The 20,325-nt window shown below is 36.9% G+C and overlaps 1 protein-coding gene across 1 annotated transcript; it reads left to right on the top strand.

Moving 5' to 3' along the window:
• Nucleotides 1-11,176: 11,176 nt before the first annotated feature.
• LOC128228589 (torsin-1A-like) lies at nt 11,177-19,983 on the top strand. Its single transcript, XM_052939988.1, has 5 exons — nt 11,177-11,425; nt 13,537-13,799; nt 14,033-14,208; nt 14,523-14,650; nt 17,840-19,983. The coding sequence occupies exons 1-5, from the start codon at nt 11,275-11,277 to the stop codon at nt 18,106-18,108; spliced, it is 987 nt and encodes a 328-aa protein (XP_052795948.1). The 5' UTR covers nt 11,177-11,274; the 3' UTR covers nt 18,109-19,983.
• Nucleotides 19,984-20,325: the final 342 nt, after the last annotated feature.

Below are 20,325 nucleotides of genomic sequence, written 5' to 3' on the forward strand. Positions count from 1 at the left end.
ACTCGTCATTAAATGGATTTACTTTTCGTATTGTTACGACCACCTTTATGAGTTTACTACTGTATATTTTGTGTGCGTACTTATTTTTTTTATAATCTACTTTTCCGCCCAATTAAATCTGCGGTCGGCTTTCAATAAAAAACTGGCTTAATACTTAATAATTACATTTTACAAGTTATCAGACATGGCGTCATTATTTGTTTTCACGTCTGGTTAAACACTTATACGTAATCGAAATAGGTTAGATCATATTGTGAACAATGGTAATGATTGAGAAGGGTTCGCTCACTCCGCCCTTCTACATCATTAATAATAAGAACAAAATAACTAATTATTATTTATCACAGGTAACATATTTTGTAACTATCAATTTTAATGACTAAGACGGGGTCGCTCGCTGCGCCCGCTCTGCCCTTTTTAGTCATTTTAATATTACAGGATACGCCCAGGCCGTAAATCAAACACGGTCGCCTTAGTGAAATGCGAGGTGATTACAATTACTAGTAGGAGTAATCTTGTAGTTATATGATGTTTTTCATATTTATCCAAAAAGAATGAACAATTGCGAATCAAGTGACAACAAATCTTAGATTTTATTAATAAGCTTACTTACGCTTGCTGACAGGAACTGAATCCCTACAAAATTAGCACACGCGGTAAGAATGTGCATCAGAAACGGAGAAGATGCCACGAGCGTTACCATATCCATATCTTCACTAGGCTTCAATGTCTGGAATGATCCTTAAATACGAAATGTACACACCGCTTGCACATTCCTGTTGATGTTAAGATTAGTCCTTAAGAGTTATTGGTTTGGAGTATTGATTGAACATTTATATGGCAAAACAAAGCCGGCGTTGCATTGTAATTCGGCATTGTTAATGTTTCATAATAAGGTTAAAAAGGGGTATGAAGTTGACGTGGACTTCCTAACTGCATCAGTATGATGGTACCGTGGACTTCCTAACTGAAAGTATGAAGGTGACGTGGACTTCCTAACTGAAAGTATGAAGGTGACGTGGACTTCCTAACTGCATCAGTACGAAGGTGCCGTGGACTTCCAAGCTACATCAGTATGAAAGTGTCGTGGGCTTCCTAACTGCATCAGTATGAAGGTGCCGTAAACTTCCTAACTGCATCAGTATGAAGGTGTTTACCACACCTTCATACTGATGCAGTTAGGAAGTTTACGGCACCTTGTTTACGGTGTCGTGGGCTTCCTAACCACATTAGTAAGAAGGTGTCGTGGGCTTCCTAACAGCATCAGTTCGAAGGTGTCGTGGACATCCAAACTGCATCAGTACGAAGGTGCCGTGTGCTTCCTAACTGCATCAGTACGAAGGTGCCGTGGGCTTTCTAACTGCATCAGTATGAAGGTGTCGTGAGCTTCCTAACTGCATCAGTATGAAGTTGACGTGGATTTCCTAAATGCATCAGTATGAAGGTGCCGTAAACATTCTAACTGCATCAGTATGAAGGTGCCGTGGGCTTCCTAACTGAAAGTATGAAGTTGACATGGGATTCCTAACTGAAAGTATGAGGGTGTCGTGGACTTCCAAACTGCAACAGTATGAAGGTGTCGTGGACTTCCTTACTGCATCAGTCTAAAGTTCAGGAATCAGTATGAAAATGACGAAGACCAGTATGAAGGTGACGTGAATCAGTATGAAAGTGACGTGCATCGGTATGATGGTGACGTGATTCAGTATGAAGGTGACGTGGACCTGTATGAAGGTGACGTAAATCAGTTTAAAGGTGACGTGAATTAGTATGAAAGTGACGTGAATCAGTATAAAGGTGACGTGATTTAGTATGAAGGTGACGTGGACCTGTATAAAGTTGACGTGAATCAGTTTAAAGGTGACGTGAATCAGTTTGAAAGTGACGTAAATCAGAAAGAAGGTGAACAGTATGAAGGTGACGTGGACCAGTATAAAGGTGACGTGTTAGTATGAAGTTGAACAGTATGAAGGTGACGTGAATCAGTATAAAAGTGACGTGAATCAGTATGAAGGTGACGTGGACCTGTATAAAATGACGTGAATCAGTTTAAAGGCGACGTGAATCAGTTTGAAAGTGACGTAAATCAGAAAGAAGGCGAACAGTATGAAGGTGACGTGGAGCAGTATGAAGGTGACTTGTCAGTATGAAGGTGAACAGTATAAAGGTGACGTGAATCAGTATAAAAGTGACGTGAATCAGTATGAATGTGACTAGGACCTGTATAAAGGTGACGTGAATCAGTTTAAAGGCGACTCGAATCAGTATGACAGTGACGTGAATCAGTATGGTAGTGACGTGGACCAGTATTAAGGTTACGTGGATCAGTATGGAGGTGACGTGGAATAGTATGAAAGTGACGTGGATCAGTATGAAGGTGACGTGAATCAGAATGAAGGTGACGTGGACCAGTATGAAGGTGACGTGAATCAGTATGAAAGGGACGTGAATCAGTATGGAGGTGACGTGGACCAGTATTAAGGTGACGTGGATCAGTATGGAGGTGACGTGGAACAGTATGAAGGTGACGTGGATCAGTATGACGGTGACGTGAATCAGTATGGAGGTGACACGGACCGGTATTAAGATGACTTGGATCAGTATGGAGGTGATGTGTACCAGTATGAAGGTGACGTGGACAAGTATGAAGGTGAACAGTATGAAGGTGACGTGAATCAGTATGACAATGACGTGAATCAGTATGACGGTGACGTGGACCAGTATTAAGGTGACGTGGACCAGTATTGAGTTGACGTGGATCAGAATGAAGGTGACGTGGACCGGTATTAAGGTGACGTGTATCAGTATGAAGGTGACGTGAATCAGTATGAAGGTGACATGAATCAGTATGGAAGTGACGTGGACCAGCATGAAGGTGACGTGGACCTGTTTTAAGGTGACGTGGAGCAGAATGAAGGTGACGTGAATCAGAATGGAGGTGACATAGATCAGTTTGAAGTTGACGTTGACCAGTATGAAGGTGACGTGGATCAGTATGAAGGTGACGTTGACCAGTATGAAGGTGACGTGGAGCAGTATGAAAGTGACGTAAAGCAGTATGTAGGTGACGTGGACCTGTATGAAAATGACGTGAATCAGTATGGAGGTGACGTGGATCAGTTTGAAGGTGACGTGGACCAGTATGAAGGTGACGTGGACCAGTATTAAAGTGAAGTAAATCAGTATGAAGATGACGTGGACAAGTATGAAGGTGACGTGGACACGTATGAAAGTGACGTGGACCAGGATTCAGAATGAAAGTGACTTGGATCAGTATGAATGTGTCGTGCATCAGTGACGTGATTCAGAATGAAAGTGACTTGGATCAGTATGAATGTGCCGTGCATCAGTATAAAGGTGATGTGGATCAGTATGTGGTGACGTGGAATAGTATGAAGGTGACGTGGATCAGTATGGAAGTGACGTGAATCAGTATGAAGGTGACGTGGACCAGTATGAAGGTGATGTGTATCAGTATGAAGATGACATAAATCAGTATCAAGGTTGCGTGAATCAGTATCAAGGTGGCGTGAATCAGTATGAAGTTGCCGTGAATCAATATTAAGTAATCAGGATCAGTATGAATTTGACGTGTATCAGTATGAAAGTGACATAAAGCAGTATCAAGGTGGCGTGAATCAGTATGAAGGTGACATGGACTAGTATGAAGGAGACGTGGATCAGCATGAAGGTGATGTGAATCAGTATTAAGTAACCAGGATCAGCATGAAGGTGAGCTGGATCAGTATGGTGATGAAATGGATCAGTATGAAGGTGACGTGACTTAGTATGGTTGTGAGGTGAATCAGAATGAAAACTGAAAGTATCAAGTTTATGTGGACGTCCAAACTGACATCGGTATAAGGGTGACGTGCACGTCCAATTTGACATCAATAATTATGAAGGTTACGTTAACGTCCAAATTGATAGCAGTATGAAGGTGATGTGGACGTCGAAATGAACATCGGTATTAAGGTGATATGGGCATCCACCCTGAAAACAATATGAACGTAGCATCGGCAAAACTGGCATCAATATAAATGTGACGTGGACGTCCAAACTGACATCAATATAAAAGTAATGAAGACATCCAAACTGACATCCGAAAGAATTTGACATTGACGTCCAAATTGACATCGGTATAATGGTGGTGTTTGCGTCCAAATTGACATCAGAATGAAGGTTATGTGGACGTCCATACTGACATATCAGTACGGTATCTATACGGTATCAAAGTGATGTGTATGTCTAAACTGACATCGGTATGAAGGTGACGTTTACGTCCAAACTGACATCGGTGTAATGGTGACTGGAACGTGAAAACTGATAGCGGTATAAAGGTGACTTGAACGTTCAAACAGACATTGGTATGAATGTGATGTGTACGTTCAAACTGACAAGAGTATGATGGCGACCTGCACGTCTATACTTAAATCGGTATAAATGCAACCGTGACGTCCAAACTGACTTTGGTATAAAGGTATTGTGGACGTTCAAATTGACATCGGTATGAAGGTATTGTGGACGTCCAAACTGACATCGGTATGAAGGTGACGTAGACGTCCAAACTGACATCTGTATAAAGGTGAGCTGGATATACATACTGACATCGGTATGAAGATGAATTTGACGTGGAAACTGACATCGGTATAAAGATGTTGTTTACCTACATATTGATATCGGTGACGTATACGTCCAAACTGACATCAATATAAAGGTGACTTGGACGCCCAAACTGACATCAATATTAAGGTGGTGTGGACGTCCAAACGGACATCACTTTGAAGGTGAGTGGACGTTCAAACTGACATCAGTTAGAAAGGGACGTTGACGTCCAAACTGACATCAATATAAAGGTGACGTGGGTGCCCAAACCGACATCATTATTAAGGTGGTGTGGACGTCCAAACTGACATCAGTATGAAGATGTGTGGACGTCCACCTGACATCAGTTAGAAAGGGACGTTGAAGTCCAAACTGACATGAGTATAAAAGTGACGTTGACGTCGAAACTGACATCGGTATAAAGTTGATGCGGTGTCCAAACTGACATCAATATGAAGGTGAAGTGGACATCTATAGTGACTTAGATAAAAAGGTGATTTGGACAAAACAGACATCAATCAACTGGCATCAGTTTGAAATTGATGTGGACGTCAAAATTGACATCAGTATGATGGTAACGTTGACGTCCAGGTTGAAATCAGTTCGAAGGTAATGTGGACGTCAACATCAGGTCGAAGGTTTTTTGGACGTCCAGATTGACATCAGAATTATGGTTACGTTGACGTCCAAGTTCACATCAGTATGAAGGTTGCGTTGACGTCGAAGTTGACATCAGTTTGAAGCTGATGTGGACGTCCAAACTGGCATCAGTATGAAGGTAGCGTGTACGTTCAAACTTAGATTAGTATGAAGGTAACGTTGACGTCCAAATCAATATCAGTTTGAAGGTGATGTGTACGCCATATCTGACATTGGTATGTAGGTGATGTGTACGTCCGAACCGACATTAATATAAAGGTGATGTGGACGTCCAAACTGACAACAGTATAAAGATGATGTGGACGTCCAAACTGACAACAGTATAAATGAGGGTGTCGTGAACGTCCAACTGCATCCATACGAAGGTGATGCGGATGTCGAAATCGATATCAGTATGAAGTCGAAGTGGACATCCAAACTGACATCAACATACAGGTATTGTGGACTTTTTAACTGACAGCAGTATGAAGGTTACAATAACGTCCAAATTAATATCAGTATGAGGTCAGGTGTACGTCTAAACTGACATTGGTATGAAGGTGATGTGAACGTCCAAACTGGCATCCGTATGAAGGTGATGCGGATGTCCAAATTGACATCGGTACGAAGATGATGTTGACATCCAAATTTACATCAGTATAAAGTTGACATGGACGTCCAATATAAAAGTAATGTGGACATCCCAACTGTCATGCGGATGAAGGTGATGTGGACTTCCAAATTCACATCAGTATGAATGTTGTGTGGACGTCTAAACTGACATCAGTATAAAGGTTTCGTTGACGTCCAAATTCATCTCTGTATGAAGGTGACGTGTACGTCCAACCTGACATTAGTATGAAGGTAACGTGTACGTCCAAACTGACATCAGAATGAAGGTGACCTGGACGTCTAAACTGACATCAGTATGAAGACGAACTGGACGTCCAAACTGACATCAGTATGAAGATGACATGGACGTCTAGACTGTTATCAGTATGAAGGTGATATGGTCTACGTCGTGACATCAACATAAAGGTGGTGTGGACGTCCAAATTGAGCATGAAGCTGACCTGCACGGCAAACTGACATATAAATGAAGCTGACCTGGACTTCCAGACTGACATGGGTCTTGATTGGCATCGGTATAAAATTGACGAGGACGTCCAAACTGACATCGGTATATAGGTGACCTGGACGTTCAATCTGACATTGGTATAAAGGTGAACATGACGTCCAAACTGACATCGGTATAAGGTGACGTTGACGTCAAAAATGACATCGGTATTAAGGTTTCGTGGACATCAAAACTGACATTTGTATACAGGTGATCTGGATGTCCAAACGGACATCAGTATAAAGGTGACATTGACGTCCAAACTGACATCAGTATAAAGGTGATGTGGACGTCCAAACTGACATCTATGTTAAGGTGATGTGGACGTCCAAATTGACATCGGTATGAATGTGAAGTGGACGTCCAAACTGACATCGGTATGAAAGGTGATGTGGACGTCCAAACTGACATCGGTATAAAGGTGATGTGGATGTCCAAACTGGCATCGGTATGAAGGTTACTTTGACGTCCAAATTAATATAAATTTGAAGGTGATGTGTACGTCCAATCTGACATTGGTATGAAGGTGGTGTGTACGTCCGAACTGACATTGGTATGAAAGTGACGTGAACGTCCAAACTGACATCAATATAAAGGTGATGTGGACGTCCGAACTGACAACAGTATGAATGAAGGTTACATTGACGTCCAAAAATTGACATCAACATAAATTTTATCATCCGTATGAAGGTGACGAGGACGTCCAAATTGACATCGGTATAATGATGACGTGGACGTCCAAATTGACATCGCTATAATGGTGACGTGGACGTCCAAACTGATATCGGTATGAAAGTGACGTGGACGCCCTAACTGACATCGGTATGAAGGTGAGGTGGACGTCCAAAATGACATCGGTATGAAGTGGATGTGGACGTCCAATCTGACATCGGTATGAAGGTGACGTGGACGTCCAAACTGACATCGGTTTGGAGGTGACGTGAACGTCCAAACTGACATCGGTATTAAGGTGATGTGAATGTCCAAACTGGTATCTGTATGAAGGTTACGTTGACGTCCAAACTGACATCGGTATAAAGGTGATGTTGACGTCCAAACTGACATCGGTATGAATTAAGGAATGAATTGCGGGATAGATGTCATTATCGGGATATGAACGCTATTGGGCTGATCAAAGTGTGGAGATCCGAAGGACTCCACGTGTACTTTGCGTTTATATCACCGAATCCCAAAATTCATTTCTTATATTTACACTAATAGTTCATTATTTAATTCAAGAATTGTCAAAAGAATACTTTATTTCATTTAAGAAAACCTTTCAGTAATCCTTTCCTACACATTCTGTACATAGATCGACCTGACTGTAACCGGAAACATTTTATCAAATGACGTCACACTAACGCGGGAAAAGATCAACCACTAGAAATAACTTTTAAACGTATAATTGAAACACTTAAAGCAACAATACATTTAACATATCATAAATTAGAACTTTCTAAAATGTTGATTTATATTTAACGTGACCTGCTGACACAATACAAACAATAACAAGATCAACAATTCCCATGCATATTGTTATGCGATGATTCGCAATCCGAACATATCCGAAGATGTCGCGTTCATCGGATGATAACCGCAGTTGCTTAAAGGCAGTTCATTTAAGGAATGGAAGTTGAGGTGTAAATATGGTGACGTGAACGTTAAAAAGACATCGGTACGAAGGTATTGTGGACGTCCAAATTGACATCGATATAAAGGTTTTGTAGCGTCCATACTGTCATCAAGATAAAGGTGACCTGGACGTCTAAACTGTAAGGTGACGTGGACGTCCAACCTGACATCAATATAAAGGTGGTTTGGACGTCCAAACTGACATCGGTGTGAAGGTGATTTGGAAGTCCAAACTGTCATTGATCAGTATGAAGGTTATGTGGATGTCAGAAATGAGCATAAGGCATGCTAGTAATGCCTCAAATATATGAATGGATACTATTTAACTCTTTCATTTTGCTACCTCAAATGTATTCAAATGCCGTGCACTATAGTTATTTTCATTAATAATACAACGAGCTTATGGTTTTAAATAGCATCATATATATAGAGGATATTTGTTTATTACAAATTTTCTGTTTTTTCTTATTTTCGGAATTTTATTAGTTTTTTTAAATTTATTTCTTAATTACCCCCTTTTTGAAAAGGGTGTTATTTACGCCGCTACCCGTGGGGCGCCCCTCACGCAAAATTATAGCTGTCAACTTTTCTATTTCCGGTTTGTTGAGAAAAAGTGATCTGTTATTCATTTTTATAGTTTATTATTCGCTCGTGTTTTAGTGCAAAGCTTTTATGAACAGTAATCAGTGAAGTTTTATAAGTGCATATATGTTCAAAACGAGAACACTTCTATTTTATGCGGGGCATGAATACATAACCAAATTACTACGCCGCCATTTAATGAATAAGAATTTGAAAGGTCAAATGTGTTAGCAAAACAAATGCGGATAATCATTGGATTTTAAACATTTTTCTTAGTTTGTGACTGTGTTTCATGATAAATGAATATTCAGTCATCTTACTGTCAGAGACCATTCTGTTTCGCTTGAAAACAGGTTTGTTTTCCAGGTAAAGAGTGTATGCCACGCTAGTTTGTTGACAATGTTTTAGGCGTGGGTGGGGTTAAAAAATATCAGATTATCTGTAAATTGTTGTGTGAATTTTCTGGAAAGCTTGTTTTACGTATAACAACGACAAACAGTTCAAAATACATTTGGAAGATGATATAAAACTATATTTATGTTCGAACAGTTGTTTTCGTCTGTTATTTGTTTGGTATGAAAGCAAATGTTCGAACATTCAGCTTTAAGATCAAGAAAACGTTTGAGACACGAGATAACCGGTAATAAACGGTAAGTTGTTAATTTCAAAATATATATTCATTTAGATTTATAAAACATTTCTTTGAATTTTAAACATTTTCTTGCAAACAGTTTCTGGTTCAAAGTGAAGTGTTCTGTTTTGATCAAGGGGAAGTAACTACAAAGTAAATCTGAAAGTTGATATTTTCACTCCTTATTTTGCAATAAGAATATCAAATTGATATTTTCACTCCTTATTTTACAGTGAGAATATCAAATTGATATTTTCACTGTTGTTATTTCACTGATAAAACCCAATATTTCATCGTAAAGCATGAAAGAAATACACACAGTGTTCATATTAACTAACGTCCTGAGTTTTAGACTGAAGTGTCAATATCTAATGTTTATTGTTAAATTGCTATTTTTTAGCAGTGTTGGTTAAAATGTTTATTATGTTTCAGTTAACAGGTTTCACCATTTAATTACAAAAAAAAATATAAAAAAACAAAAAAAACAACAAAAAAACAATAATGCTAAACAGTAGCTTTCATTACCATAAAAACGCATTTCTGAGTCTGAGTCTCATACAAACACTCACTGCTTTTGTTAATATGGGCCCAGGAGATCACATAGGTATATGCGCATTATGTAATGAAAACAATATGTTAGGAGAGTATGCCTTGACCTGCGCTCCTGTGCCCAGCCCTGTAAGTCAGCATATATATCATTTCGCATATAAAACTCACATCTAAGCTCTGTGCATACGAAAAATAGGTCGTGTTAATGTAAGCTTTTTACGAACAGAAGGTATGATTATACCGCGGCTATGGTATGCACTGATGGTTGGAACATGTTTACATGTCTAAATGTTGAGTTCGTTATATCCGATTTCTATTGTAACTGTGGATTACTTTGTACTGTTAATTATACATATTTTGTTAACAAGTTCTGTTTCCTCTGTTACTTTTTTATATTAATGTTACCATTGTTGCTTCTACGTTAACTGTTTTATCTACCTACACCCCCTGTGGGGAACAACAGAAAGAGGATCATATCATTGCAGTTCTATTGTTTGTATAATTGAAAAAATCCATACAAAAAGTACTTAATGACATTCGATAACATTCTTTCAGCTGTAACAGAATTGGACAGGACACCAAAAATTACCATTGTGTCGAGCGCGAACACTGGTTACAAACTCATACATTGTTCAGTTTATTAGATTTGGGACATTTCCTAAATGCTGTGAATATTTCGAAAGTCGTAAACGTTGCGAATGCCGTAAATTTTACCTATGTAGCGGTCATGAATGTCGTGACTGTTGTGATTGTTGCGAATGTCGATGATGTTGCCGCAAATGTCACGAATGTCGCAAATGTTACGAATTTCGTGAATGTCGTGAAATGTTGTGAATACTGTGAATGTTGTAAATATTGTGAATATTGTGAATGCCGTGAATATATTGTGAATGTAGCTGTATTGAATGTTGTGATTGTTGCGAATGTAGATGATGTTGCAGCAAATGTAACGAATGTCGCAAATGATACACATGTACTGAATGTTGTGAATATTGTGAAAGTCGCCAATGTTGTGAATGTCGTTAATGTTGCTAATTTTGAGAATGTTGTGAATATAACGAGTGTTGCAAATGTTGTGGATGCCGTGGAGATTTTGAATGTCGCGAAGTTTTCGAACGTCGTGAATTTTCGAATTTTAAGAATTTCGCACAAGTTGATCAGAGCAAAAAAACGTTTGTCCCAAATGTCGTGCATACTTTTATTTAAATGTAATATATATAAATAAACGACTTTTCCTCATGCTCATCAGGGCAATTCACAATTACAAACAATTCCCAGATAAGCATAAAGCAAACCCGGTTAAAAATTAAAGTTGGATAAACCTATGTTTATATCGTATGTGTATATACGATTTCGAAATGATGCCATTATGTTTATCCGTTCGGATCGAGTTACTTGAGCTAACTCTAATTATTGTTTACAGATATTACTCATATAATTCCGCTGTAGTTTCGATTTGTTTCGTGTATAAAATTGCATTTTACTTACGAAATATGCATGAGATTTGAATAAAAAGTGCATGATGTGGACCAAACATTTGATTGTGATTAGTGTATTGACATTGTCCAGCACTGCATCGGCAGGATTTTTTGCGTTTTCAGCGTTTGATGTGATTACCTGTAGGTTCAAGGAATGCTGTAATGACAGATGGATTTCAACAAATTTTACTGGTACATGTATATTGATAGGCACCTTTACTGTTTCAAAACTGAGTTTCGAAGAAAGTTAATGTTATCACGGATACATAAACTATATATATATAAACAGTGTACGTGGTGTTTTTTTAGTTCGTCTTGAACCATTAATCGGTTATTTCCCTTTTAATATAGTATTGACTTTTGAAAAGTACACATGCTGGGAGCTCTGTAAACGAAGGGAGTCTAAGAAGCTTGGACAAGCGTTGGTGTCCGTCATTAGCGTTGTGGCTGTCTCGCATTGACCTTAACTTTTGCCATAATGTCAACGTAGTGGTCTGTATCTACGTTTGTAATACTTTTTTAATACTACCATGTACTTGTTTCTATGACGGTGATTACTTTGATTTACTTTCTTAAGTAGTTCAATCTTAGTAGCTTCTGAACAGAGTCTTCCACTTCTTACATTTATTCACTATTATTACTGGAATCCATCAGCTCTTGTGCCATATTTCATTTATCATATCGATCCCTTGACCCATTTTCTTCTATCAACTCAGCCTCTAGCTTCTTCAACTCCACCGTTTTACCTTCACTCTTTCAAACTGAGTATGACTTTGCAATAACTTCTTCTCTTGATTCTGAACTTCCATAGGTATACTCAAGTTTATTTATAATTTCATTGAATGGTGTTCCTATTTCAATCAATCTCGCAACATCCAACGCACCTCTCTCTTATGATCTCCTTATGCTTAATACTATATCCTCATGACTGGTAATTCCACAATGCTACACACTTTTTACTTGTCAGGCAATTACTGAGTTCCTATTTTAGACCCTATGTTATAGTGTATGGAACTAGACGGAACCTGTTTTTGAAAGGATTGATCACATGTTTAGACACAACATTGGTTGTTTGGTAAAAACACACCATTCACACCAGTTTTGAATTCATAGTGCATTTATAATTATGAATTAATTGTATGTTTTGCATCATTATGGTAGGAGCAATGCTGCCAAGAGAAAACACAACTTGACCTCAGAGCAGATATATATAGTAGGCCAAACTTCTCTCTCAGAAATAGTCAGGAATATATTAATTCAAAATAACATCGTATCATCTTGTTATATATTTAGCTGTTTAATGCAGAGGGGGAAGTTAATTCAATGTTTAATTCTAAATTATATATTCAATTTCCTTCAGATATAAGTTGTTGTGGTTTTTTTCCGGAAAACATTTGATGCAATATGTTTTTGCAGGTGATACGTAAAAGTTATTTCAGTTATATTGTATTTTCTTTTATTTTAAAAGAAAAAAATAGAGCTTTTTTCCTTAAATAGCTTCAGTAGCTAATTGTATAAAACTGGCGTAATCTTTGGTTTGGTTAAAATAAGCCAATGTGTTAATTCTTAGTCAATATTTATCCGACTTTTACTTTTATCCAATCGAATCATTTGAATGTTGAAACTCGACTGAAGAAAACCGCGGACAACTTATCCAAGCTTTATACATCTGGCTGCATCGTTGTTTTGTTGAATATAACCAATTGACCCGAAAATGTCGAGGGCAACCCGAAACTGTCAGCTTTACAACATCCAATTGCAGACTCACGATTGTTGCGTGATATCATTGTCACATATTTGTTTTATCAATTTATGTAATTTTGTTTCTCACTCCTTTCGTTTAAAAGACACATGCGTCGTTTAATTCGTTTTTGATTCGTAACTGTAGAGTTCAACGAAAATTGCCATTGATTTAAATTCAAGCGGCATTGAGAGTGTTTTGTTTGTTAGCCGATTTATTATAGCGTATCAGACTCTGGATGTAATCTTAGGCCCACTCAGAGCCTCTTTCTTAATCACATGATGATCTACTATGATAATTATCGTCGATAATGATATTTAATAACATGTCGTCGGTGATAATTATTACATATAATTGATGATAATAAAACTGTTCCTTACGTTCGTTGTTAAAAGGCCTCAAAGCTTAGATAGTTATATGTGTGTTACTCGTTCTTTAGTGCGATTTTTCTCGTGCTTTCCGAAATGCATCAGGTGCAGCTTGAGCCTGACTGAGTATAGATATTTTACTTGTTTACGGGTGATGACACAAATTTCAAGTATTTATTTCTATGCTTTAACAGATCTTTCACACACTCTGAGTTCAACGTTGTATGGCCAGCATCTTGTCACAGAGCCTGTTGTCAAGCATCTTAAAGGTCATGCCAGGGAGAATCCCAGCAAAGCCCTTGCACTGTCATTTCATGGCTTAACAGGCACCGGGAAGAACTATGTCTCCCGTATTGTGGCAGAGAAAATGTTCCGTAAAGGAATGAAGAGTAAATATTTTCACTTCATATCAGCCACAAGGGAGTTCCCTCACTCAGATATGATATCATTTTATAAGGTAACTTAATTGTTACAGTGTTTTTGGAGACTACTCATTTAAAATATTATAAGAATTCTTTTGCAGATATGTGAGTTATGAAAAGAGAACGTTTAAACAAATATTTAAGTAAATAAAAAATGGAGTAGTACGTAAACTATTATATAAACAAGTATGTATGGTTAGAACAAGAAATTCTTTAAAAAACCCTGTAACGTGTTGGTTTTCTTGACAGCTTACTTGAAATAATTTAGGACAAGTTACGAGACATTATAGAACGAGCTGTAAAGGAATGCCCTCGTTCCTTGATTGTCATTGATGAGATGGACAAAATGCCGCCAGGAGTGATTGACACTATCAAACCATATTTGGATTTCTATGAAGAGATTGGTGGTGTGGACTACAGAAAATCTACATTCTTTTTCCTCAGGTACTCCATGATTGAATTTCAATTTACCGGATACTTTGTCACTGTCAGTGACTTTTGTTGTCAAATAGTTTGTTTGTTTTGTGCTTGATCAGTGCTTTGAAGGGCCAGGTCTCAGACTCAACTTTTTCCCTTGTTTGCCTATCGCACTATTTTTTTTTTTAATTTAATGTAAACCGATTTATTTGAAGCACATAATTATTTTGATTTACATATGGGTCACCATAAATTTTATATGAGTACAAAACAGGCTTATTGTTATCCATGTATATTGATTATTTGGAGTTTGTAGTTTTTAGCTAAGGTATATTTTACAGCAACACAGCGGGTACAGATATAGCGGAGCGGACCATCAAGTACTGGTCAGAGGGTATACCCAGAGAGAATATCAGGCTGAAAGAAATGGAGGAGGTCATAAGGCTCCCTGCTCTCAATCAGAAAGAAAGTATGTTAAATATATTAAGTGTTTTAACTTATATCCCTTCAAAGGGACTGGCCCGAATTTCTACCAAAAACTTTAAGATAACATTTAGCCAAATAACTTATTTAAACTAATATTTACAAAATGAAAAATAGTTAATCATGATGTACTTTCCTTTAAACGTCTCAAAACTCCTTCAAAGGAGAATGCTAGACAATTTCAACGAAAACGAAAATGGTCTGCTGAGCTTGATCCTTATACAAGTAACCTAAGATTGTCCAAGAAAATGTGGCTGCAAATAAATAATACTTCAGATTGCTTATATTTTGTGAGGGTTTGGTATTTGTGACAACTGATATTCGACAATTTGTAAATAATGACATCTCAAATCTTAAACATTGTGAAATTGGCCAAAGCCAAGAATGAGAAAAAAAGATCTGTTGTCTGTAGAAAGTTATATTTTCCCTTTTTGGGCTAGAATGGCATTGCATAAAATGACAAAAAATGGACACATGTTGAAATGACTGTTTTGTCAACATAGGACTAACATGTCCCATAAGGCAAAGACCGTTCACACTTAAAAAGGACATACAATTATGGGCTTTTGTTCCACTACTTGTTTTAAGAAATAAAGATCCGTCTAATTATTGATTTTAAGGCTTATAGTGGCTGATTTAGAAGGTAACTCACTTAAGCATTTTTTTTGAGAAAGTAATAGAAAGTTCAAAATAAATACAATATAAATGTGCGTAGACTCTGCTAATAAAGCAATGCACACCAGTCCCCCCTCCTTTTCAGCTCCTTCATGTTTCAAACCACAGGGCCCAGACCTTTGATATTTGTTATGTAGCACCATGTGTTTTTTTTTGAAGCTACAACAATTAATTTGGATCATGTGTACAATTTTACAAATGAGAATAAAATTAATGTTGTCCTCGGATGGCATTGACTGTGACTTGATGACCTTCCTTCTACTTTTTAAGCTACTGCTTTGTAATTTTGACTATGTATACAGTTTTTTAAACATATATTAACATTTACAGGTGACCTTTCGACCTACATGTACGTTCTTATTTTTGAAGCTATAGCAATGACATTTGGGCAATGTGTACAGATTTTAGAGCAAATCTCAAGCTTAGATGTTTGGTGTATAGCATTGTCTAATGGTCCTTTACCAAGATTGTTAAAAGTATGCCCCTTTGTTTAAAATTGACCTTGCCCTGAGGGTCACCTGTGTTACATAATGATATTTATGTAAAAACTCCTTGTCTTACTCCAAAATATATTTGGTAAGTAACATTGTCTAGTGGTAACAAAGGTTTAAAACCTTCACTCAGGTAGGTGATCTAGGGCCATCACGGCCCTGCTGTTAATGTATCTCAATCAAACATATTAGTATACAACAGTTCGATATCCATGAGAGCTCTGTTCCTTTTGACAATCAGCCAGATCTGCTCACGTGTGGGTGATTTATGGCCCTTGAAATTGTCTGGCCTTAACAAAGTATACTCTGAGGGAGACAATTGATACAAATAGTGTTTGTCTCCCTTTGCCTGTTGAAAGAAATGGTTCACTTTGAATGTGTATTGTTACTAGTATGTACATGCCTTTGATATCAACTTCTGTCACTGGCATATATTGAAATACCAACTTATCTGCTTACAATATTTTCTATCCTTATTATGTTGAACGTTTTCAGTTAACCCAAACACAACACATTCAAAAGGAATTATTCATATGTTGCATATTACCCATCCATACGTGCTCAAGATTGAAAATGACCACAAAAGCCACGTAAGTGGACCATAGGCTCTCATCGTGGGGTGAATGCGAAAAGGTTCTAAGTGACATTAAATAAAGAAGCAGATAGAACCTTTTCGCTTTCACCCCTCGTCATGGTCCTCTTGTTTTTTTGTCTCGAATCACATCATGTAAACCATTTATTGGCAGAGATTGGTTAAATTATGTTCCAACTGGTCAGAAGGCTTCCATTGATTAAGTCTCAATCTCTTCTTAAAGTGGGTCAAACACTAGGTCACAAGTTCAAATCGGAACACACTAGACACATTATATTTTGTCCACTATTCATCACACTTTATGAGAATGTTTACCCTTGATGAACTCTTTAACAAATTTAAACTGTTTCACATGTGATAAAGAAATAGGTCAAATACTAGACCTTTTTACGGAACCATATAATTGTAATGATTGGTCAGACTATGTTCAAACTTGCAGGATGTTACCTTTGATGAAATAGCACCGTATTTTTAGAAGTCAGTTACAAGGGATCAAGAACACGGTCATTAGGTAAAATCTTGTAAAATATGTTAATATAATAAAGGCAATATATCTGTGCAATATTTATGAAACTTAATCAGATTTTTTTTCCTTAATAAAATCATTGACTAGTTTGAAACTAGGTCACATGAGGTCAGAAACTAAGTTACTAGGCCAAATCTTTGAAAAATCATGTCAAGAACCAATTTTGGGTACTGATTGGTCAATATTGATCCAAACTTTGGTCGGAATGTTCCCCTTGAAGTAATCTTGGCTGACCCTATGGAAGTTTGTCACATGGAATAAAAACTAGGTTATTAGGTCAAATTTTAGACAAACCTTTTGAACATTATAGAAGGTATATTTTTGCAATTATTCTGGTCCAATCTTCATGAAGCTAAACCTGAATGTTTACCTTGATGATTTTTTTATTAGTGTGAAACTGGGTAACATGGGGTCGAAAACTAGGTTACAAGGTCAAATCTAAATAGTACAACACCTACAATATTATTTTCTTTCAAACAAAAACCTCATATTTCATATCCAGTACTCATAACATGCCTTCAGTCTGCAGCTGTATATGCAAGGTTCGGTTGGAGTATTTCACCAAACATTTAATTTCCATTCCACCTACTTGCGCTGTTTCTCTGTTTGTTTCTTTATCAAATATTGTGTTAATGTATCTTCATGAAATACAATTTGATTGAATTAAGAATTAAACATGAAGCAATGCAAAGAAAAATCACATGCCAATCAGGCAGAGTATATCAATTTAACAAATTTGCTTGTATTATTATTTAAACGATGTTACTTTGCTCTGTTTCTCTGTTGTTTTCTTTTTCAAATATTGAGTTAATGCATCTTCATGATATGAAATATGATTAAATTTAAAATTGGAAATCAAGCAATGCAATCACATGCAAGTATGATTTTCAGGTGGATTATGGCACAGTGAGCTCATCACAAAAAACCTCATTTCATCCTATATACCATTCTTGCCTCTGGAGCGCAAACATGTGAAACAGTGCATTCGAGATGGACTTGTGCAGAGAGGGTTCTACTCCACCGAATCGGTCATTCCTGATTCCAAAGTACAGGAGATTGCAGATGAGCTGAAGTACTACCCTCAGGATCTATATGCATTCTCATCCACTGGGTGTAAACGAATTCTTGACAAGATTACATTGGTCATGGAACACATCTAACTGTAAATGGGCTTCAGTGTACATGGTTTATAACTCAGGGAGCATAGTATTCCAAAAACACTTCATATCGACAGACTCAGAGATTTTCGAGCATTGTTGTCTGGGATTCCTAGTTAATACGAAGAAAGGCTGTTAAATATGACACATTGTGCTGCAATATATGTATTGTAGTGTTCAGACTAATGTGTTTTTTTCCAGTGGGATCGCCGAACAGATTTACATTTAATCACTTAGATCAGCTTTAACAAACAGTTATTTAGAAGCTTTTGGTAAACTAAACAATTAGCATGCTGAATGACTTAAACAATAAGATGCCCCAAAATAAACTCTAACTTTTACTTATAAATACACATTATGTTGCAATTAATTGTTTTGTGTGTGTGTTTTATATTAATTCATAACTCCAGCACTAGCTTTTAGTTTAGTTATTAAAATAAGTAAGGATAGACTAAGACACAGGTGATGTCATTAGAAATATATCCTCTTTTGCAACATTTAAGGAATAACTAATAGTAAACCATTGTATTGACTACTGAAAACAACCCAGCAGCATTTAGATTTTGTGGTTTTCTACGTAAGGCTTACCCTAAAAGCTTACCTTTAGGTTTCAAAACTTTTCCCAGTGGGATTTCTACAGTGCCCTAGCCAGTAAATGGGCTTTGGGAAATTGGCAACGATGGTTGTTAAAATCATTGAAACGGTTTATTCATGTAGAGAAATGATATTTTTTATCATGATTCACTAAATTGAATGGAATTGGTTAATTTAATTGGCTAACTTGAACATGGATGTGGACTAAGATTTAATGGGCATAAAAGAAACACTTTTCTGGGGACTTCTGAAAAAGCTGATTTTCTCGAAAGGAAATTTCGTTTTGTGAAAGATTCAAAGAGTTTCTACTCATTTATTTATCGACAAAGTGCTATTTTGGGCAATTAATATCATTTTCCTGCAATATATATATATTTATAACATAACATACGGCGCAGGAGTGATATAATCACATGCAATATTTTTCATATATCATTAGTGTAATTACTATGCAAATTAGGTAACCGCATCACAGAAAAATGTATTCATACGCACTGTCAAAAAAATGTAAACAAACATTAAAAACGATGTTTCAAAAGAAATCATGTCGGTGTCAACAAACTCAATTCCACGATGAAACACATGGTGAAGAAGGCTGGGCTTAATCCAAACAAACACCTCCCCGATCACAGCGCCAGACAACACCTTGTCCAGAAATTAAATCATTATATGAATGACAACAATGTTCCTGCGAACCAGATTATGCAAACATCTGTACACAATAACATTGCATCTATAAACAAAGATAGCCACATAAATCCAAATCAATACAAGGAAATGTCTAGCATCCTGTACTGCAGTGAAAAACGTGTCTACTTCCTTGCAAAATGATCATTCTGGGTTGTTCAAGCAATGCTCAAGCTGTCACAGTCACTGATTCCACATGAATTCCCACTTTTTCTGGTGGATTTTACATTTATGTAGCTCGAATTCACGGAAATGTCCTTGTGCACATCCGTTAAAATGACAAAAATCCAAGCTGAAATCGACCAGCTACAAAGCGAATTCGCACTATTGAAAGCGACTGTGACAGTGACTTATGTTAATTTCAGACTTCATGTTTCTGTAGCTTTTTGCATATATATTATATTCAACCGCCAAATGAAATTTACACACTCGCGTGATTACTTGTGACGTCACGCAGTTATGACATTGCTATTATTATTGATTTGCTTAATGGATTAAAATATGTATTTATGGTGTTTTAAATTGAAACCTTTGAAAATCGGTTTATAATTGTGACATGATTTATGTTTTGTATTGTTAATAAAATGTTTTTATGTCGGGCTATTTTCTATCCTGCGGATGAAGCATCCTAGTGACATACAATGTAAATTCTTCTCAATATGACAAGAGAAGTGTATTGAAGAAACTTTCCCCTAGATTTCGACCGTAAATGATTTATGTTATAAATAGAATCTCAAATGAGTGTTTATTTTGTATCAAATTTATTAAACTCGTCATTTAAAAACGATAAAAACTCGGCCTCGTTTTTATCGTTTTTAAATGAACTCGTTTAATAAATTTGATAAAAAATAAACACTCATTTGAGATCCTCTATATATATTTTTGAAAAAAAACCCCCAATAAGTTGATACAAAAGGACATTTTGTACCCCCATATGGT

Source organism: Mya arenaria, chromosome 3 (assembly GCF_026914265.1).
Source record: "Mya arenaria isolate MELC-2E11 chromosome 3, ASM2691426v1".
NCBI lineage: Eukaryota > Metazoa > Mollusca > Bivalvia > Myida > Myidae > Mya > Mya arenaria.